The sequence below is a fragment of the Branchiostoma floridae genome, unplaced genomic scaffold (assembly GCF_000003815.2).
Source record: "Branchiostoma floridae strain S238N-H82 unplaced genomic scaffold, Bfl_VNyyK Sc7u5tJ_1557, whole genome shotgun sequence".
Classification (NCBI taxonomy): domain Eukaryota; kingdom Metazoa; phylum Chordata; class Leptocardii; order Amphioxiformes; family Branchiostomatidae; genus Branchiostoma; species Branchiostoma floridae.
Window position 1 is genome coordinate 138,142 of NW_023365756.1, and position 22,552 is coordinate 160,693.

Below are 22,552 nucleotides of genomic sequence, written 5' to 3' on the forward strand. Positions count from 1 at the left end.
GAGGTCCTGAACTTAATTACGTCGAAAAATAGATGTACCTGCATATGACCATGTATGGCATGCAAAACCTGTATTTCGTATCTTCTGAAACATTGACGAATGTTGTTATCTCTGTCAAATTACACTGAATTAAAATACCAATTGAATGATGAAAGTAATAGGGATATCTAAAGGTGGTGAAAGACGATGTCGCGATAGACAAGAACTTATCTATACAATGTGAAACGTTTGGCATTGTTATGCTTGACCGTCGTTTCAAAGACCTTTTATTTGTGTTTCGAAACTCCTTGCTTGGTCCGAGTAACGTACCAGAAGGAATCACTTAAATGCCCCAAAAGTCCAAAGGGCTTGCTCTTGGTTATGCAATTATGATATGTCCTGACTACAATCTTCTAACCTTAACATCTGCTTAGAGTAGTGGCTGTCAGAGAACCCGGCCATTTGAGGATTTGGATTTTCTTCACATCTGCTTAGAGCAATCCGGCCATTCCGAGAGTCTACCCAACATCTGCTTGGAGATTACCGAAAGCTACTAGATGGCGTGACTTGATCTATGAATGTGACAACCGCAAAGTCCTGTCCCAATTTCCTGCAGCGGGTTTTCCTTGCCGTGATTTAATACCGTAAAAGAGAAAATATTCGCGAGGATTTAATTTCGCTTTATGTTAAGGAGAAAATGAAAAGTTGTTTGTGGTTTTATGTTCGCGGGAGAAATGAAAAATAAGAAGAAAAAAGAATCGCTGTGATCTTGATTTCATGATAACCACAAACGTAGAACCATAGCGAACATGTCCCATTTTACAGTATTTGAAATAGCCATATAAGTACAGACATAGCATGCTCATCCTTGCGTACATCCCTCGAGTGATCACGTGACTGAGTGGTTGTACCGCCTCCTCCACTCCCTGTGGTATTTCAGATCTTTCGTCATTTCCGTTTCCTGGGAGAGTTTAAATACCAGGCACATATACGCAACTCCTCCACCAGTGTCTATACAGTCTGTTCTCCGAGCGCAGCCAAAAAATTTCCCCGTATTCTTCACTTATACAACAGAGCGGAAAGAAACTTTCAACCATGCGGGCGACGTCGGCTATGTTGCTTGGGGCTTTGAGCGTTCTCTGTGCGGTGGTACTGGTGCAATCTTCAATCGTGAGATCGTCCGTAAGTTGTACTTTGAATACTTCAGTATTGGGTCGGGGACAGTGCTTTTTTTTCTCAAAAGGGCACACGGTATATACCACCATTGTTGACAATTTAGTGTTCCATATTCAAGTCTATTATTAAGCGCAGAAGTTTAAGAATGTGGTCAAACCGAGCCTTTTCAAAGATTACTCCACGGTTGACCTAGCTTATTGTTCGACACGAATCTATTCGCCCTAGAGGGACAGCTTGTCTTTATATAATACCCTTTTGGCCCCAGTAATCTTTCGTAAATACTCGCTACAAAGACTGTATTTAAACCGTAAACCTAGGCTTATTTCTTACAAGAATGCTGAAAGACTGGGTGAGAGCAGTTTTAGGTGCGTAGTACGTTTCGGAACACTGCCAGAGTTGAAGTCTTTAGCAGTTGGAAGAAGGTGGCCCCAGACATTTATGTACGCACCCTCTGTCTAATTAGAACACGATGTTGGTTTCCTTGCTAAGCCCCATGTTGTTCCTTGTCAAGATTCTCGTAATTGGTCTGGCGGCCGACTTAAGAAACAGGCTCAGCAAAGACTTATTCTTGTTTGTTGGCAAAGTTTGGCGGAGTGTCTTTAATACGTCGTCTTTAATCTCCAAGCAGATTCCTCCGGTGGCATAAAACAGTAGCATAAGCTGGACTTCAGCCGGCAGAGGGGTGGCCAATTTTACCCCTCTGCCGGCTGAAGTCCTTCCCCAGCTTATGTTACTGTTTTATGCCACCGGAGGAGTCTGCTTGGAGATTAGTCGTCTTGTCTTGTAGATTAGTTACCCGTGTCCATAGTTGTTTGTTGTCCAAGCAGATCTGGAATTAGATTTGTCCGAGCAATCTCTTATACACTATCTTGTCTTGCGTTCATTGCCTTCCCCAAAAAGGTTATGTTTTCAGTATCGTTTGTATATATGTATGTGGATGATAACCATAAATCGAGGAGGCCTTGATGGATTGTATTGATGTTTAGTATGTGGATAGGTCTTGATGAGTTCTTGAAATGATTAGATTGTGGGCCCTCTAGCAGCTTATTGCGGTACTGCAGCGGGGCTTCCGATTTTATATATCGAGTCTCGTCGTGCTATGGTCGTAGTTTTAGAGTGGTAGATTTAATTTCTTTTTTGGATGGACACAATACATTACAAGTGGAGCACAAGCAGTACTTGCTGGTAATGTACAACGCACTTCTAGATATTGAAGTTACTTATGATTCGTACAGTTTTAAGACATGCCTTAAAACGAAAATTTTTGTGTGTATGTAGGTGGCGTTTTGAAAGTAACGTTATGTTTATGTGTGCTTCAAGGTCAGACACTGGGTAGTGAATTCATATTTTAGATTCGGGAGACAGTATCTAAATAAAACAAAATCAAACATCAAGTTTAGCGAAAAGATTTGCACAGATATTTTTTGGCATTTCACTATAGTACAAGAAAGACTGTTAATCAAAGTCGTTCTTTTCACGATGGAAAGAACATGGTTTTTTACATGTAAAAGGGGGTTTACGGCTTGGTGTAAGGGTGTTTACGACATGTCGTAAAACCGTGCCTCTTCTCCTTTTACAATGTCCAGACGTCGGTTTTCTTGTGAAATATTCCCCTAGGCACCGTGTTGATTATAGCGACAGGACACGCATGGTGCAAATGAGGGAGCTAATCATGTTTGTGTATGTAATTAATTAACATGTTGCTTTCACGCTAATTAGATTAGAGAAGAGGGGGGTCAATAGTGCTTCTGTGTTTGACAACGAAACATTGGGTGGACAGATACATACGCCATTGCGCTGTAACAGTGGGGTTCAAGGACTGCTACCAAAACTGAACCCCACTGTTACAGCGCAACAAAAGAAATAGTCCCGATTGTGAAATCTCCAAGCAGATGTTAAGGTAGGAAATCGCAAAGTTTCTAACTAACCAGGCTTCCGTGATAGACACTTTATCTGCGGCGAAGGAAAGTCAGACGTGTGATTATCCTCCAAAGATCTGCTTGGAGTTTACCAGCGTCGTCGTTCCGAAGTTAATTAGCATCAAGCTTTTCAAATCAGAATCAGAAATCAAGCTTTTTCAATCAGTTGAATCAGAACATTTTATAGTCATTTCAAATACATCGAAGATGTATTTGTCGCTATCTTCTAATGTAGTACCCATTAAAAATACGTTTATGAGTTATACATTGAATCTAGGTTACTAAACGTAATAGCAAAGCTTTCTTACTGTCGTATGATTACAAAGTCTTTTTTCTAAAAGCGAGGTCTTCAGAATATAGGATTCCCTCTTTCAAAGCAAGGAGGTTATATATCATCCTTGTTCAAAGGCAGTCATTTTGTTTCCTTACTTTCATACGGAAATTAGATTTGTTCTGGTTGAACTATCAAAGTAACGGTTCCTGTTTCAAGATGTGAATAGATTGAAGAGGAAAGGAACAAGATTTTAGAGACAAACACAAAACGTCTGTTTTTACGGTCCTTGCGCGTAAAGAAAGTCGTGTGCCGTAACTTAAGGTGCTGGGTTGGGATCCTGTTCTGCTAACGATCTTGTGCCTGTGCCTTTACATGATTTTCTCACTCCGGTAGCATACACACACCCTAGGCCGGCTTCATTCCTCTGTCAGCTTTTGATACTATCTTATGCTACCGTAGAGTCTGCTTGGAGATTAAGAAATGGGTATCTGACTTCGTTTGGGCAAGGACATAACGTCCTTGGTTTGGGGAGATAAAAGGCAGTGGGAGGAAAGAGATGGGCTCCACCTTCCAATACCGTGCCCTAGACACAGTGGATAACAACCCACTGCTCTCAAAAGGCTATGGGACTACCTTTCTTTACTCTCCAAGCAGAGGTTAGTCTCTGGCTGTGTTTTTTTAGTTTTGTTACGCGTTTTTATCGGGCTTTCTATTTTGTACCGTTTTGTTGATGTCTCGCGGCCTAACACTAAGAAAATGGTATAAAATAGAAAGCCCAATAAAAACGCCTAAAAATTAAAACGTCAAAAACAGCTAGAGCCTAACCTCTGCTTGGAGAATAACCTTTACCTTCTGTCTGTCCTTTCTATGTGGCACTGTTAAAAAGTCTTTAAAGATAAGTTGTTGACTTGACTGCAGTGCGACATTATCCTTGTCTGTCTAGTTAATTAAAGTAAATAAATAATAAGGAAAGAAAGTCCAAAGAAGAAATTTAGACGGATTTGAAAAGGCCGGAGTTGTCTAACTCTACACGGGAAACCACGGTTTCCGTTACATCTGCCTTTTTGAATGATAAGAGTCAAGTGATGTATTGGCTGCATTAAGAGCTTTTCCACACTCCCCTCTCTAATCATTTCCCCAGACACTGGGCTTGATCGCACGAGATGGTGGTTCGTCTTTACAAAAAGCCGCGGTATTTCCTTCTAGATCCTTCGAACCGCAGACCTAGTATGGCACGCCAAATGGGGTCAAAAGTCGCGCGCAAGAAAAAACCGCGCGAGAGAGATAAAATCGTGCGCGCGGAGGATAAAATCGTGCGCGAGAGAGATAAAACCGTGGAGAGAGAGGAAATACCGTGCGAGAGAGAAAATAAAACCAGAGAGAGAGGAAATATCGTGCGAGAAAGGAAATAAAGTGCGAGAGAGGAAATAAAGTTGACAGGGAGGAAATAAACTGCGAGAGAGGAAATAAAACTATAAAAATAGGAAATAAAGGGGGAGAGATTGGAAATAACGTGCGAGAGAGGAAATAAAACTATAGAGATATGAAATACCGTGCGGGAGAGGAAATAAAGGTGGAGGGATAGGAAATACCGTGCGGAAGAGAAATTGAACCATAGAGATAAAAAATATCGTGCGGGAGAGGAAATAAAGGTGGAGAGATAGGAAATACCGTGCGACAGAGAAAATAAAGGTGGAGAGATAGGAATTACCGTGCGGGAGAGAAAATAAAGGTAGAGAGATAGGAAATACCGTGCGGGAGGGGAAATAATTAAAACCATAGAGATACGAAATACCGTGCGGGAGGGGAAATAAAGGTGGAGAGATAGGAAATACCGTGCGGGAGAGAAAATAAAGGTGGAGAGATAGGAAATACCGTGCGGGAAAGAAAATAAAGGTGGAGAGATAGGAAATATCGTGCGGGAGAGGAAATAAAACAATAGAGATAGGAAATAAAGTGCGGGAGAGAAAATAAAGGTGGAAAGATAGGAAATACCGTGCGGGAGAGAAAATAAAGGTGGAGAGATAGGAAATAAAGTGCGGGAGAGGAAATAAAGCTGGAGAGATAGGAAATATCGTGCGGGAGAGGAAATAAAACCATAGAGATAGGAAAAACCATGCGAGAGAGTAAATAAAGGTGGAAAGATGGGAAATACCGTGCGGGAGAGAAAATAAATTTAAAGGTGGAGAGATAGGAAATATCGTGTGGGAGAGGAAATAAAACCAAAGAGATAGAAAATATCGTGCGGGAGAGAAAATAAAGGAGAGATAGGAAATACCGTGCGAGAGGGGAAAAATGTGGAGAGATAGGAAATACCGTGCGAGAGAGAAAATAAAGGTGGAGAGATAGGAAATACTGTGCGGAAGAAAAAATAAAACCATAGAGATAGAAAATATTGTGCGGGAGAGGAAATAAAACCATAGAGATAGGAAATACCGTGCGGGAGGGGAAATAAAGGTGGAGAGATCTAGATATGAAATACCGTGCGGGAGAAGAAATAAAACCATAGGGATAGGAAATACCGTGCGGGAGAGGAAATAAAACCATAGAGATAGGAAATACCGTGCGGGAGAGGAAATAAAACCATAGAGAGAGGAAATACCGTGCGGGAGGGGAAATAAAGCTGGAGAGATAGGAAATATCGTGCGGGAGGGGAAATAAAACCATAGAGAGAGGAAATACCGTGCGGGAGAGGAAATGAAACCACAGAGATAGGAAATACCGTGCGGGAGGGGAAATAAAGGTGGAGAGATAGGAAATACCGCACGGGAGAGGAAATAAAACCATCGAGATAGGAAATATCGTGTGAGAGAGGAAATAAAGTTGGAGAGATAGGAAATATCGTGTGGGAGAGGAACTTAAGGTGGAGGGATAGGAAATATCGTGCGGGAGAGGAAATAAAGGTGGAGGGATAGGAAATATCGTGCGGGAGAGGAAATAAAACCATCGAGATAGGAAATATCGTGTGAGAGAGGAAATAAAGTTGGAGAGATAGGAAATATCGTGCGGGAGAGGAACTTAAGGTGGAGGGATAGGAAATATCGTGCGGGAGAGGAAATAAAGGTGGAGGGATAGGAAATATCGTGCGGGAGAGGAAATAAAACCATCGAGATAGGAAATATCGTGTGAGAGAGGAAATAAAGTTGGAGAGATAGGAAATATCGTGCGGGAGAGGAAATAAAGCTGGAGAGATAGGAAATATCCTGCGGGAGTGGAAATAAAACCATCGAGATAGGAAATATCGTGTGAGAGAGGAAATAAAGTTGGAGAGATAGGAAATATCGTGCGGGAGAGGAACTTAAGGTGGAGGGATAGGAAATATCGTGCGGGAGAGGAAATAAAGGTGGAGGGATAGGAAATATCGTGCGGGAGAGGAAATAAAACCATCGAGATAGGAAATATCGTGTGAGAGAGGAAATAAAGTTGGAGAGATAGGAAATATCGTGCGGGAGAGGAAATAAAGGTGGAGAGATAGGAAATACCGTGCGGGAAAGAAAATAAAAGTGGAGAGATAGGAAATATCGTGCGGGAGAGGAAATAAAGGTGGAGGGATAGGAAATATCATGTGGGAGAGGAAATAAAACCATAGAGATAGGAAATGTCGTGCGGAAGGGGAAATAAAACCATAGAGATAGGAAATGTCGTGCGAGAGAGAGAATAAAACCATAGAGATAGGAAATATTTTGCGAGAGAGGAAATAAAGGTGGAGAGATAGGAAATAACGTGCGAGAGAGGAAACAAAGGTGGAGAGAAATGAAATATTGTGCAAGAGAGAAAATGAAGGTGGAGATATAGGGAATATTGTGCGAGAGAGGAAATATCCTTCGAGAGAGGAAATAAATGCGGAGAGAAGAAATAAACAGCCTACCTAGTATAGAATAGTCGGGGATATGATAAAAAACGGAAACATTTTATGGAAATGTCATGACATTGATTGATTATTGATAAAATCTATTAAAAGAAACTGATGATAATAACATTACCTGGATCCGCTAAAAACAAACTAAGGTCATATAGACTGTTGAAGTCAAGAACAGGATATAGATATTGACAATATACAGTAGAGGACTGCCCAAAGAAATTAACAAGACAGGGGATTGGCTGCCACAAATCATTAATTGAAAATGGAAGATACTGTAATCAAGATAAGATAGAAGATGAACTCAATTTTATAGAATGTAGCTTATACAATAGATTGTCATATTTTGTAGACTAGTACTGATGCTATATATGTTTCTCATGAATTCATACACCTAAGAAATTTTGAGGAATTGATTTATCTAATAACTTGATATAACTTTTGATTATAAGACATATCTGTTTATACATCTTCACCATCAAAGGGGCAGTCAAATTTGTTCTTGTGCTAACTTGCCAGACACTTCGCTATAATAATACTCCTCTGTTATCAGACAATCGTCCAAATGAAATTTTAACCTATGTACATATGTATATAGTACTTAGTCCTAGTAATGTGTAATATTTGACTCTTGTTATTGTGTTTCAAATGTAAATTGAATGCAATTCAGTGGTCCCACTGAGAATTTTCAATAAAGTCATCATCATCATCATCATCATGTATCTGTTAAATACCATTTTGTCTTGACCTGCACATTACCCAGTATATGTACTGTAAAGGGAATAAAGATCTTATTTCCATTAAATTTCTGCTGGTGTTGATTCAAACGAGATGGGCAGAGTTGTCAAAATATGGTACAGAAACAATGAATGACCTGATTGTTTAGGATTTTTTTCATATTGATAAAGTGTTTACATTTCAAAAAATATCCGGAAACACTGACACACCAAAAAGGGTACTACTGGTAGTGTCATAGTCACAATTTTTCTTGAGGAGGGATGGGTAAGAAACTATTCTGCTTTTGATCATATTGCAGACTCTTTTCAAAAGATGATACTAACAGTGTCACATTCTTTGGGAAGTTTACATGGGTAATCTTAGCCCCCAAAGTCTTCTTTCATTCAAGACAGAAGACTTGGGACTTGTGGAAAATGATTGCTGCCATATACACTCTCACAATCCTACCATCTACAGATGTATGCAGTAAAAGCAAAGATGCAACAATAATTCACATACACTTTGAATCTTCTTGACAGCTTTAATAAATACTTGAAACGTTACACATGCCTCACAATCTTATTGCATTTCTGTATGTACAAAAAATGATGCCGGCTGAAATGACATACATTTTGAATTTTTATCTTGCCAATAAAATCTCAGAAATGTTACAAGTGTTTCTAAAATTTGCAAAGCTGGTTACAATCCATGTACTGTTGGCTGGGACCAGGTCTGGTTTCTCCCCGTTTACTCTCTCATGGACCAAGTTCTGCTTCTTTTCCCATGAAGGTGCTCCATCTGGAGAATGGAAACAGGAGAGTGAGATTTGACATTTCAAGCATTGTCGGAAATCATAGTCGAAACCATACCAGGTTTTAAAAATTACAAGATAGAAAAATCAGAACATGATCAGTCACTTCATCCACCTTTACAGGCCAATTCATAGCTCTCGAGATGACCTTATCTTTATTATTCTATCTGTCAAAATTATGGAGTAGCCATATACAAGTATTTTGTCCCATAGCTAGCTACCCCATTCCATCAGATGATGAAATGACTAAGGCTAGCAGACATTCAGACAGAGGTTCAATGAGACTCTTACTGATTTAGTGCAGACACTCAGATTTTAATCACAGATGGACAGACAAAATGGCAAAAATTATAGAATACAGGATATAACAGTTAATGTCATTAGATTGGAATCTAGGTTCAACAATGAAACACTGCATCTGTATGAGTCTTGTGGGATCAAGGTCATTTTAACAAGGTCACGATAACAAAGAAATGGGAAGTTCTTTCAGGCAGGGTTTTAATAGAGTTTCTAGGCTTCTTTGGTGCCTCTCATCTGTTTCTAGCTTTAAAGCTTCAATATTCAGTACCATTTTGAAAATGTGTTCAGCACCATGGACAGGCATGCATGCCTCCTTGGCGTGTGTGTATCCTTGGTTACACTGCATAATACGTAACGGAATACATTTTTGTGTGCTTAAGACAGTAGAAGCCAGTTAATTGCACAACGGATTAACGCACACTTCTGTTAACTGCACGGAATCCCAAAATCCCAAACCGGTGTGGTCCTGCTAGACAACTTCGCATTATTGCACCAACCGGATAATTGCACGAAATTCACTGGCAAATAGGCCGTGCAATTAAGCTGCTTCTACTGTATCCAAAACTTGGAACCTGTTTTATATGGAAGAGGGAATTTCTATCATTTGCTATAATACAGTGAACAATTATTTTGCTAGACTGTGACTGTGACTCTATAGATGCTGGGTTCCCTGTATTTTGCGCCAATGCCATGCCCTTCCTAAAAGTACTAGTACACAGTAGAAGCCGCTTAATTGTACTGCCTGTTGCACTGCCTAACACAACAGAAGTGTGTGTTAATCCGTTGGGCAATTAACTGGCTTCTACTGTATAATATCTGAGTGGGAGGGGGGCGAAGGGACGCCCTACCCTCGCCCGCCTCCCTACTTTATTTACGCCTATTACGGCTACCAAACAACCAACAAATCTTCTTCATGACTCGGTTATTTTGTAGCAAATTTATGTCTCATAGTGCAGGTCACATGTAGTTGTAAGGCCTATATAAACAGACTCTTATACCTGAGTGTTGCATGTTGTAGCAGACCAGTGGCTGAAGCAATCCTGTTCACGTCTGAGGGGGCGTGACGTCAGCGGTCAGTATCACCTCTCGCGTTTGCATGCGATTTTCTTTCCCCCGCGGTGATTTGTTCTCTCGCGCTTGCATGCGGTTTTTTTCCTCGCTCGCAAATCATCATCATCGTTTTCGCCGAGAGAGAGGAAAAATCATCATCATCGTTTCCGCCGAGAGAGAGGAAAAATCATCATCATCGTTTTCGCTGAGAGAGAGGAAAAATCATCATCATCGTTTTCGCCGAGAGAGAGGAAACAAAATCACAGGCACACGCGAAAGACAACGCCGCGAAAAGGGATCGATGGGTGCAAACTGGGAAGAAAAACGTTTGTTTGTACTAAATACAAATCCTAAAATATACAATGCGAGTGTGAGGTCTATCTTACTTCTGGGTCTTGATTTCGGTAAAGTAATTTCTCGCGTTTGCATGTGGTGTTTTTACTTCTCGCTCGCGCTGGCTGACTTGCTGCGAGCGAGGACAAATCCTGGGCGGGAGGAAATAAACGCCGGGGGGATAGGAATAATAATCAGGCACGTCAGGCGAAAGAAGAACGTGAGCGAGATGAAACTGCATTATCATAATGACATGAATAAAATGTTGTTGTTGTAAAATCAATGCCTGTGGTGGGTAAAGTTAGGTGATAATTTAATTGCGAGCCATATTAAAACACACGTACTATTTATTATCGAAATAGGTCCAGCCTTTTGGCAGGATGCCCCATTCAATAAGAATTGTTTGCCCTATTGACATGCCAATCGTAATAAGGCACCTGTAGACGTTTAGGACAACATCGATATCTGTTGATTTAAATTCTCATTCATTCCCGGCTGAGGAAAGGCTGGACTTTCTTGCTCAGTTGTAACCGCAACAATCATGATTTGCGATGTATGATGCGATGCATATCTATATTACTATAACATACTAGACACATGGAACTGTGTTTCATGCATTATCCTTCAAATGTTAAAGCACCATTTTACCCACATCAAGATCACACTTTGCTATACTTCTTAATCATCCAGATACACAGTTCTTTAATGGTGTTTGTGTAGGCTTAGACGACTGTCTGCAAAATAGTCGGTGTTTTCTCTCACATAAGATTTGTTTTCTCCCGCAAGGTATTTTCTCTCACGCAAGATATTTTCCCTCGCACAAAGTATCATCTCTCGCGTAAGATCTCTATTCTCTTCTGCAAAATATTTTCTCTCGCGAAAGATATTTTCCCTCTCGCAAGATATTACTTTCCCGCAAAGTATTATCTCTCACGTAAGATATTTTCCATCCCGCAAAATATTTTATCTTGCGCAAGATATTTTCTCCCCTACAGAAAATATCTAGCGCGAGAGAAAATACTTTGTGGGAGAGGAAATATCGTGTAACGGTGCTTTGGAGAATGGATACTTTACGGGAGAGAAAATCGTGGCAAGATTACTTTATGTGAGAGCATGCCATCGCCATTGTTGTTGAGTGTATGCGTGTTTGTTTGTTTGTTAGTGTATGTGTGTGTGTGTGTGTGTGTGTGTGTGTGTGTGTGTGTGTGTGTGTGCGTCGGAAAGAGAGCAAGAGCAAGTACCTTATATGCATATATGACAAGACTCTCGGTAATAACTTTCTGTCAAATGATTAGAGAAAATTATTGTATATTCGATATGAATACAATTCTATTGAATGAAGTGATGTCTACATAGTATACTTAGACTGGCAAATGTACATGTGCAATGCTGGGGTAGCGATTCTGTTTAACAATTTTACTTATGCGTTCAAATGAACACAGTGTACACAAGCACTCATCATGCACGGCCGGTCATGATAACTAGTCACTTAATAAATTGTACACATGCACATACACACACACGTGCACACACATACGCACACACACATACATGATACATACGCACATACATACACATATACATACAAACAAACACACACACACAGAGATGCTGTCAGAGGTAATCTATGATATCCAAGTCATCAGTAACGTGGTTTAAGCATTTACTCCCATCCATCACCAAATGTCCGTTTTTCCTCTCGCGCCCTCTTTGTTTTCCCTCTGACGGGTGTAGTTTATTTCCTCTCGCGCGGTTTCTTTTATCTCTCTCCGCGTTTTCTTTCCTCGCGACGATTTTTCTTCTTTTGACACCGTTGGCGCTCCATAGACCTAGCCTCATTCGCAGACTTCTCAAGCGGTGGTGTTTAGATGATAAGGGGAGCGCTAATTCTCGATTTTTAACATGGGTTAAGGTTGACTCTATGGTGACGCCTGGATGCGGCAAAACTCCCTTTCCCAGCATAAAGTCCAGTGTCTTAGTTAAAACAATTTAAAGTCTAGTGAGAAGAAAAGCACGAATTCTACGATCCCCGTGCCCCCGTAGGAAGGCCTGGTGGAGGCTACATAAAGTCAACCTTAGTCCATGTTGAAAATTGCGAATCATCGCGCCCTCGAATAATAAACGCCGCCGCTCCAGATTGCGAAAGAGGCTATTACAAGCCCTGCTAGCCTGGAAATACGGGCTGTATGGGCTCAAGTTCAGAAAGTTGCTGTACGAATGATGGTGTCGTAACTCTGGGATTGGGAGCTAGCCTTGGAGAAATTCTCAGCTAGCCTGGGATATAGTCTACTTTGAAAGCGGCCATTACAATTGGAAGCACATTTGATCCTACTAGATTAGACTAGGCTACTGTATGTTTTGTTCCCATAGCTTCTTTCCCGTTTGAAATATATTCTGAAATACACAAAATATTAGTTAAAAAACTTAAATGTTTCTTTCAGCGTCACTTTGAGATGAATGTATTTCATTTTTCGCTGCATCTGTTCTACATTTGTATATCTAGCCAGGGACCACTTGATGATAATCGTATACCTTATAAATCTGTATTACATACCCGAAAATATTCAGGAACGTTAACGTTAACGTTCTTTGGTCGCCACATTATTACTACATAGGAAAGTACCATTTGCATGTAGGAAACAAAACTTTACTTGGAAGTGTGTATTTTTCACAACCCACGTTTCCCCCACAGGGTAATGTTTCTCTGTGGATATTTATCCAACAAAACGAGGCCTGTTTGACCACAAACATAAACAAAATACCGCACGTCTGCGGCGTGTTATAGACGGGAAGCGTACGCGGACAAACCGGACATGCATTTCCCGTCATGTCCCGGAAGTGACGTAGTTGTGACGTAAGATGATTCACGGTATGTTACAGCTGATTGGTTAATGAGTTAAAAGACGAGTGCTGCACCTCTACCCACATGCTGTGACGGGTTATCGAATGGTCTATTTGTTGCGTATTTGTTGACCTGTCAAAAATTACTGGTTGAACCGCATTTTAGTTTCGCCCAAAACATGTTAATGTTACTATTTTGCTTACCCATTAGCCATACCGATATGATTGTATGGATGGCATCCTCTAGGTACCCCAAAACGAATGCAACCGTGTGCAAAAAAAAGGTTTGGCCAAAAAAGGTACACTCTTCTTCAATGAAATGTTGAAAAAACGACTGAACAAATAGAACATGATATACCACACAATAAATCTTACATTTTTGTTCTTTCGCGGCTGCTTGGCTTAGGACGACTTCTTAGGGCTCTACATATATCATTCAGCTTTGCTGTACTGAAATACTAGGCAAAGAATACATAAAGATAAAATACAAACTCACGGCAAAGAATAACGTACGATAGAAAGAAAGACATTCGACGACAATTGTATCAATTTTCCTATATCTGTTTTGCAATTTACATTCTTTTCACGTTTTTACGTTTTACAGTATTGCCTCAAACTCTTTAACAGGGGAAAATTGATGCGGGTATTATGCATATAATGAAGTCAGTGAGGCCTAACTTAGACCTTTGATTACAAGTACAACTCTGTTAGCATCTGATAGACCTCCATAATTTTATATCTAACTATACCTATTCTTATCTCTTTAACATTTTAGTATACTTTTAAAGTCATACCAGTAGAAGCGACATGCATTGAAAGTGTTTTCAAAGTGCCTTCGAATGATAAAGAGTTGTTTAACACTTAGGGAATAGCCGACAAAAACCATATGTGTACTTGTACGTGACAGCTTAGATCAAAAGCAGTGTGTGGCCTTGGCTTTGACGGACGTTTGGAATATCTCATACAAACAGCCTTCTGTTCAACGTCAACATTCTTTTCACTCACGCACGCAAACGGGTGGGGTTATTCCATTTCAAGTCTCAAATGGGGGTTGGTATCCTGACCACATGTCAGAAGCAAACTTCTAGCAGTGCCAAAGCGAGAGATTGTATATTTTATATATAACATAGGCTTGAGTTGGTGAGGATTGTTCTTGAGCAAATCTCGTCTTTTAAGTGAGAGGAAATGTAGGGAATACATGTACCATAGAGCGTGAGGCAAACGGAAGATGAAACGAGTCGTTTTCAATCCAACGCCATTTTCTATGACCATCATGCAGTGTCACCTATCGTTTAAAATGATTATTGCAGACAGGTCAAAGAGGCCCCGAAAGCATTGCACATTTTTATTGGCGTGACGGCGTTGAATCCCCAAATACAAGACTCAAAACTTTGACGCTATCACATCTTGTCTTCATACATAAACAACAATTTGTTACACTATCACTTTTTACAATGTTTCTGTATGTAGCTATTGTTTATGATATGATATCTAATAAAGATTTTCTTTGTAGGCCATGAGGGATCTTGCAGTATGGAAAAGTGACGGCAGCCCACTCGGAGAGTCCATTGCGGTAAGAAGAACTTACTTGTTAAAATCTTGAATTTCCAAGAAAATCATTCAAAAATTGTAGTATCAATATCCTTTAAATGAAGGCTAATTCTCTGTTATGGAAATTTGTGAGCTTTACACCAATATTGTAGCGTCTTGTGACGGTCACCTGCAATTCATTCCCACAGCGACAGGTGGCAGCACTGAGCAGAGAAAAGAGAGGCGCTCCAGGGTGGCCCTTCTGGGACGAGGTATGAACATTTTTACAACATTCGAATATTTTCAATTTCATACATAATTCTTCATTAGGCCATGTTGATTCGATTATGTGGATGACGTCTGATTCCAAGAAAAAAAATCGATTACTATAGTCTATACTGTATAAATCGTACAAGGCCGCTTCAAAAAGAGCAAATATATAGATCGTAAATTGATGGTATGTATGATAGAAGCGTGATTTAGTCATGCTGTTTTGGACAATGGTTCGGATTTCTTTACTTGACTGACGAATGTCTTTGTTTTTTTGTAGTGTAACTCCGCCAGAGACTGTACCAACGATGGCAAACCTTTCTACGACTGCGTGCAGACGAGTTGGACTCAACCCATCAAGAAGCGATGCATGGTACGTTTTGTCACATTCGTAAAATTAGTTTTGGTGTGAAACATATGTACGTTATATATACTGATTTAGTATCTATCATTTTTTTCATGACACTATATCTGCCATTTAAGGAAATGATACAAGATCTGGATGACTGCATGGCTTTTGAAATGACGTGTTATGTATTCACTATTTGGTATTGTTCCTTTCGACGGAAACATTAATATTTTGCCAATGATTTGTATTGATTCCATAATTAACTCAAATCTACCCGCCCCAACCCTATCAATTAACTTGTAGTAAATTAAAACATTTTGTTGTAAGCAACGCGCCCCTTGACAAAAAATTATAATAACCCCTTCCTGCAATAATTCCTTTGCTACATGATATTTGAAATACTGATATTTGCATTGGTTGAGAGTGCACATATGCGCATCCAACCAGATCCATATTAACAACCTCTTGTTTTGTCTTTTTTAGTTTGTTATCGTTTTTCTTTTCAGTTTTCGACTCACAGTTAGAACTCTGTACTACATCGTGGCCGGGCACTACCCCCCTCCCCCCACTGACCAACTAACGGTGGTTCCAAAATGGCGGCGTTCAGAACTCTACCGTGCGTCTGTTCTTTTTCTTCCTTTTCAGAGAAAACTTTGCAACAGAGACGTCCAATGCGGCGATTCCACTCTGAGATGTAGGGGTGGCATTGGAGGGGGAGACCAAGCCGGAACAGTGAAGGGGTGGTGTGACGTTAAAACGCCCGAAGAATACTGAAAAAATCTCCAGCAGGTGCCAACCCTGCCCCTCCCCAGCAAACATTTCATTTGGTTCTTCCCTGTGACCTTTGACCCACGTTTTATGAAAACAACAAACTAACAATATTTTTGATGATTGTTTTCCAGCGTAAACTTTGCAACCGGAGCAGCGATTGTCAAAACTCGCAGTTGCAGTGCAAAGGAGGTAGCGGAGCCAGCGACATTGCCGGATTGAAAACTGGATTCTGTGACTTCTAAGACGTATTCCAAATATTTCTCAGAAAGCACAATATGTACCTCCTTCGTTTAAAAAAGCCAAACCCAGAGGATTTGAGTAACATTATAGCTTACGTTGATTGATTCACTGTTATGATAAAAGCATTAATTCAGAGGTGTTTGTTTACAGAGTTATCCTGTCAATAGCAAAATGTTTCGCACTGTTGGCATTGTCATCCTGTCAACAGTTGAATTTTTTCTACAGTTGACAGGATCATTCTGTCAATAGCCACTTCCTTTGAAAAATGCCGCCCGTAATTGCCGCAAAATGTGCTGTCGTATAAAGATGGTCCCCAACTCTAAAGGACGTAAAATAAAGTTTAGTTCACTTCTCTATCCGATACCATATTTCTAAACAATGTATTGTCTATGTTACAAGACTAAGCTGTACATCTGTTACCCAGTAGAATATTTATCTGATTATTTTGTACCAATAATTTACATTCAAACAAGTTTTAAAGATAAGCTAATGTTCTATCCGTTAAATGCATTGGCAAAATCGACATACCACCATTTTGACATATACTAGTATTAGACAGTACATTTCATATGGATAACGTAATATGAGACCAGTGTGCACGTATAGCACTGTGTATACTTTCAATGTACAATATTGTATTCTTTCTTGATATTTATAACGGTTGGGGAGGGTTCGTACGCACTTGTACGCGTTTAAGTTTATGGTGAGAATTTTGTATACGTTTCGTTTAAGGATTGAGGTGGAAGAATACATTGTATATTCAATAGGAGACGCTCGTTTTATGTTTAAGGCTAAAATGTATCAACGGCCAATTTGATGCACAGCGAAAACTCCATTTTACCCTCTACCGAAAAGTAAATCAACCGCAGAAATAAATGCCTTTAAAGTAAAACGAAAGATTAAGGTTAAGTGTTACTGAAAATAAATGGCGGATGGAAGCTAACAGGGTGATATTGATGCATACATTCTTATACGTATATATTTGTATGTACATGCACAGGTATTTGCTATTAATTATTATTATTATCTGTATCAAATTCATTGATTGCGAAATAATATAAAGACTGCGTGTCGTCTTTTTGTATACCATTTGAAATACTTGGACACACCGCTTCACGATAAAAACCGAATGCACGCCATACAAATTCACGCATGAAAAGTTCACTGCACTGGAATACAACTAAGCGAGAGGGCCCCCTTTCTCGCCTGATACAAGTCCACCTAAAGACAGGGTCTTCTCTTTATGGAGTTCTAGAAGGTCTGAAAAGTCCACTCTGGCGGCAGTGAATACATAAGCCGAAAGTATACACCAGATAAATGATATTAAATGACCAGAACTGATACTGGTCCATGTTATGGAACGAAGTCCACGCTCTTAGAGTTCACGCCTTACACGTTAACAGCAGTGTAATGCAACTAAGCCGAAAGGGTCCATGTGACCCGAACGTTGCCCTTCTAGACGCACGAAGTCCATGCCCTGAAGTCAACGCCCTGAAAGTCCCGGGCCCCGTCAGGGGAATAAGCCGGTAAGACCCTCCTGGCTCAGCCTCGTACTGGTTCGTCTACAGACACAAAGTCTTTGTTTACGTGGCCAGTATACCTTTTATCTAGATTCACCGTATTACGTTGGATCGTACACGTAAACTAACTTAAGTTATAAAAGGGGTACGGAAACATGCGTGTCATCATTGGGCATGTGTATACAGACTATGGTATGTAGTACAAGATTGGTCTGGAAGAAAATTTGGAAATACTACCTCAATATTACGTCAATTATTGTCGATTAGGAGGGAAAATTTACCTCTAAATTTGAATCAAGGTGGGTGGCCCAAGTGGGACTCGTATAGCCTCCACCAGGCTCTACAGGTTGCTGGAAAATAGTACAAGTTGGCCAGTTAACGTTGTAATCATCAGCCAGCTAACTCGTCTGGTATTTTACATGTCTATCAAGTTGCTCAACTTTCAATATTATTTTTCCAACAATGTGTGGAACCTGGCTGAGGCTAATGGGGGCCATGGGTTGACTTTTGATAAAAGTGAATTTAATGGCTTCGTCTTGTTACAGATTAACTAAGATATACAATGGGTCAGCCTTGAACCAAAGGAATGGATTTTAAGGTCAATGGGAAGAAATATAACAGAAAAAAAGCTCAGGACCTCAAAAGATGCCGGGCCCTAGTCCATGGCCTTAGTCGCATTCGTCGTACGGATATCGTACGAACGTCGTACGATCGCAAACTGAATGTATTCTTCGGATAGTCGCGCATGTGTCGTGCATTTTTAATCAACTGTCTTGTTATTGCAGCTAAAAGAATGGCTTAGGTATTTTGTTAGCGGTTGTTAGCGGTGTTACAGTTTGCTTGAAAACACTAGACGGTAAAACAATCATACGGGCCCTTTTGACGAATGTGATTGCACCGTTACGGTTCAAATAGTTTCCACAAGGAAATAATAAACAACAACCTGTGCACATTCAACGGGTACACATCACACCACCTTTCACGTGACCTTGTATGTCAGATACTATCTCAAAGATGTCATTGACCCTTACAGTGGTAAGGATGTGAAAGGGGAAATCGAGTATAAATCTATAAAAAAGAAAATTAGTATTCAAGACAAGTCTACATTCAGATATACGTTCTTTATGTAAACATTGTCAAAACACTGAACCAAAAAAAGTAAGTCACGACCAACGGTGATTTTCGTCTAGTTAATACCAAACATTGTAGTTCAAATACCCCCAAAGGAGCCCTCGTCAATGTCAGTTGTAGTCAGCGATTCTGCCATGGAGCGAGGAAAGTTCGTCTGTTTCCTTTTTGTGGTCTCCCTTACTTTATCACTCGTTAATGGGACGTACGACAAGGAAAGAGATGCCCTACTGAAGGGAACGTTCCCGAACGACTTTATCTGGAGTGCAGGTACGGCAGCGTACCAGGTAGAAGGTGCCTGGAACACCAGTGGGAAAGGTCCGTCCGTCTGGGATACTTTCGCACACCAAGGCAACGTAAACAGTCAACATACAGGTATCTATCTTCTACTGTTTTTGTATTTTTTTTCAATTCTAATTTGTGGTGTAACTGTTAGGGTTTTCGCTCAAGATCTTGGATTCGAATCACCGATGTTGTTTACATCGAAGAAAATAAAGAGACGTTATTAGGTATTCGACCTTGGAAATATTGGGTACTGATAGTTTCCATGGGTACATTGTTATTGATGACTTGTTAGCCTGCTCAGGTCATGTGGCAGCTGCCAAAGGTATTAGCGAATACTTCTTTTTTTTTAGTCGACTTTTTTTTTACTCATAGCAATGGCTTTAAGAAAGCTGAAACGGCATTCAGGCCTTGAATTGATTCGAATCGAGAGGCGAGTAAAATACAGTCTCATGAATGTTGCCTGTACGTGACAGCTGATGTGTTACTCTTCTGTGGGTCACGTTGCCTGTGACATTAATATTGTTACCCTAGGGGATGTTGCCTGTGAATGTTGATGTGCTGTTACCCTACTGTAGGTGATATTGTCTGTGACATTAATGTGTTGTTACGTTACAGTAGTTGATGTTGCCTGTAACATCAATGTGTTGTTACCCTACTGCAGGTAATATTGTCTGTGACATTAATGTATTGTTACCCTCCTGTAGGTGATGTTGCCTGTGACATCAATGTGTTGTTACACTAATCTAGGTAATGTTGCCTGTTACATTAATGTGTTGTTACACTAATCGAGGTAATGTTGCCGTTACATTAATGTGTTGTTACCCTCCTGTAGGTGATGTTGTCTGTGACATTAATGTGTTGTTAACCTACTGTAAGTGATGTTGCCTGTGACATTAATGTGTTGTTACCCTACTGTAGGTGATGTTGCCTGTGACAGCTGATGTGTTGTTACCCTACTGTACATAGGTGATGTTGCCTGTGACATTAATGTGTTGTTACCCTACTGTAGGTGATGATGCCTGATGTGTCACCCTACTGTAGGTGATGATGCATGATGTGTTGTTGCCCTACTGTAGGTGATGTTTCCTGTGACAGTAATGTGTTGTTACCCTACTGTAGGTGATGTTGCCCGTGACATTACCGTGTTGTTACCCTACTCTAGGTGATGTTGCCTGTTACATTAATGTGTTGTTACACTAATCGAGGTAATGTTGCCGTTACATTAATGTGTTGTTACCCTCCTGTAGGTGATGTTGTCTGTGACATTAATGTGTTGTTAACCTACTGTAGGTGATGTTGCCTGTGACATTAATGTGTTGTTACCCTACTGTAGGTGATGTTGCCTGATGTGTTGTTACCCTTCTCTAGGTGATGTTGCCCGTGACATTAATGTGTTGTTACCCTACTGTAGGTGATGTTGCCTGATGTGTTGTTACCCTACTGTAGGTGATGTTGCCTGTGACAGCTGATGTGTTGTTACCCTACTGTAGGTGATGTTGCCTTTGACATTAATGTGTTGTTGCCTACTGTAGGTGATGTTGCCTGATGTGTTGTTACCCTACTGTAGGTGATGTTGCCTGTGACAGCTGATGTGTTGTTACCCTACTGTACATAGGTGATGTTGCCTGTGACATTAATGTGTTGTTACCCTACTGTAGGTGATGATGCATGATGTGTTGTTGCCCTACTGTAGGTGATGTTTCCTGTGACAGTAATGTGTTGTTACCCTACTGTAGGTGATGTTGCCTGTGACATTACCGTGCTGTTACCCTACTCTAGGTGATGTTGCCTGTGACAGCTACAACAAGTACCCTGAGGATGTGCAGCTGATGAAGCAGATGGGACTGAGGTACTACCGCTTCTCCATCTCATGGCCCAGGATCTTCCCTACAGGTCAGAGTTCATTCCACAATCATTTATCCCAAACGACCAAGAAGCAGGCTGTTCTCCCTATCGATATCGCAGAACGTCAAATTATTTAATACATGTACAACGGTTGTGAAAGTAGCAGAATAGAGGGAATAGAGGACATTCGTAAAATAAGTGGCAACTTACTAAGACTAATGTTCATAAAATCTCAAGGGATTTCTCTGCGTGGGAAGATACAAGGTAACTTAACATGCATGATACGTGCTTGAAGTGTAGGTAGATGTAGTAGTTCATTTGAGTCGTTCATTTGGACACCGAATGAACTCACTGGGGATCATCCCATTATCTGTCCAGAGTAAGGATATCTTATAAAGATGGGTCAGCAGCTCCTTCTATCTTTGATAAATAGCAGCCCTCCGTCGTCAGACATACCCTGTACGCACGCATGCAGCCACACTTCGCAGTTCAGATTCAAAAATCTGTACGTGTCGGAAAGCTGTCAGGGCTTTGTGTGATTCAGACGGAGATCAACCTTCTTTACTGTTTACGTCAGATACGCCTTGGGAGCGAGTGCCCTTACGGCAATAGTTATTGATAGGGTTACGTTTTTACAACAAACGTTGACGACATTTGAGACACTGTGTATATACACACATACCAGAACGTTTCAAAAGTCACTAACTGCTGTACAAATGTTCTCAACGTTTCTAAACCCAATACTTGCACTACAAACGAGCTCCTGGTCTTTCATGTCCACTGTTAATTGGCGTGACGGGGTAATTCAAACATAGATGGAAGGAACGCTAATACAGACATATCTGTGCAAATGACCGTCTCTAGATTCTCTATATTAAAACAAGGACCACTTGGTCAATTTGGCCACTTTTGGGTTATTCTTTAGATTATTTTAAGTATTAAGGCATGCAGAAAGACCCCTGTCTATTGATAGTTACCACTCATATATATGCTCTGTTGTGAGATAGATTCTATGCGACCACTAGCTGTTTGAGACAGGAATTGAGATAACAATCCATAAACTATTATGGGCCATTTTGACCTAATTTAACCAAAAGACTAGCAACAGCAAGATACCAGCAATAACTAGTCTATTTATCTCCCTAGACATATTGTTACAAACTGATCAATTAAAACTTTAGTTCTGATAAATGACCCTGGACATTACTTGAAGGTAATTCGTGGTTCAATTTGCTTATTTCAGGGGTATGTATGCTAGTTTGCACAGAAAACATGCTTTGTATTGAAATTTGACAACCTTGCAATTGAACCTTGAATTCGTTTGACAAACATACGGTTTACTGAAAGATACAGAC

At 40.4% G+C, this 22,552-nt stretch overlaps 2 protein-coding genes and 1 long non-coding RNA gene across 4 annotated transcripts; 2 read left to right on the top strand and 1 right to left on the bottom strand.

Moving 5' to 3' along the window:
- Positions 1-927: 927 nt before the first annotated feature.
- Positions 928-17,483, top strand: LOC118408115. 2 transcript variants are annotated; one of them, XM_035808737.1, is made up of 6 exons: positions 928-1,161; positions 14,773-14,832; positions 14,999-15,061; positions 15,340-15,432; positions 16,054-16,197; positions 16,311-17,483. In XM_035808737.1, exons 1-5 carry the CDS (start codon positions 1,075-1,077, stop codon positions 16,180-16,182), a joined length of 432 nt encoding a protein of 143 aa, XP_035664630.1. In that variant the 5' UTR covers positions 928-1,074; the 3' UTR covers positions 16,183-16,197; positions 16,311-17,483. The 2 variants fall into 2 exon arrangements, with proteins under 2 accessions (XP_035664630.1, XP_035664632.1); XM_035808739.1 differs by lacking the exon at positions 16,054-16,197 and having other exon boundaries at positions 934-1,161.
- LOC118408116 lies at positions 8,452-10,584 on the bottom strand. The gene is made up of 2 exons (XR_004830255.1): positions 10,034-10,584; positions 8,452-8,722 (listed from the first exon to the last, which is right to left on the bottom strand). It is a non-coding gene; the product is annotated as an uncharacterized LOC118408116 (long non-coding RNA).
- Positions 17,484-19,176: 1,693 nt separating the features above from the next.
- LOC118408117 (beta-glucosidase A-like) lies at positions 19,177-22,176 on the top strand. Its single transcript, XM_035808740.1, has 2 exons — positions 19,177-19,442; positions 21,132-22,176. Exons 1-2 carry the CDS (start codon positions 19,178-19,180, stop codon positions 21,332-21,334), a joined length of 468 nt encoding a protein of 155 aa, XP_035664633.1. The 5' UTR covers position 19,177; the 3' UTR covers positions 21,335-22,176.
- Positions 22,177-22,552: the final 376 nt, after the last annotated feature.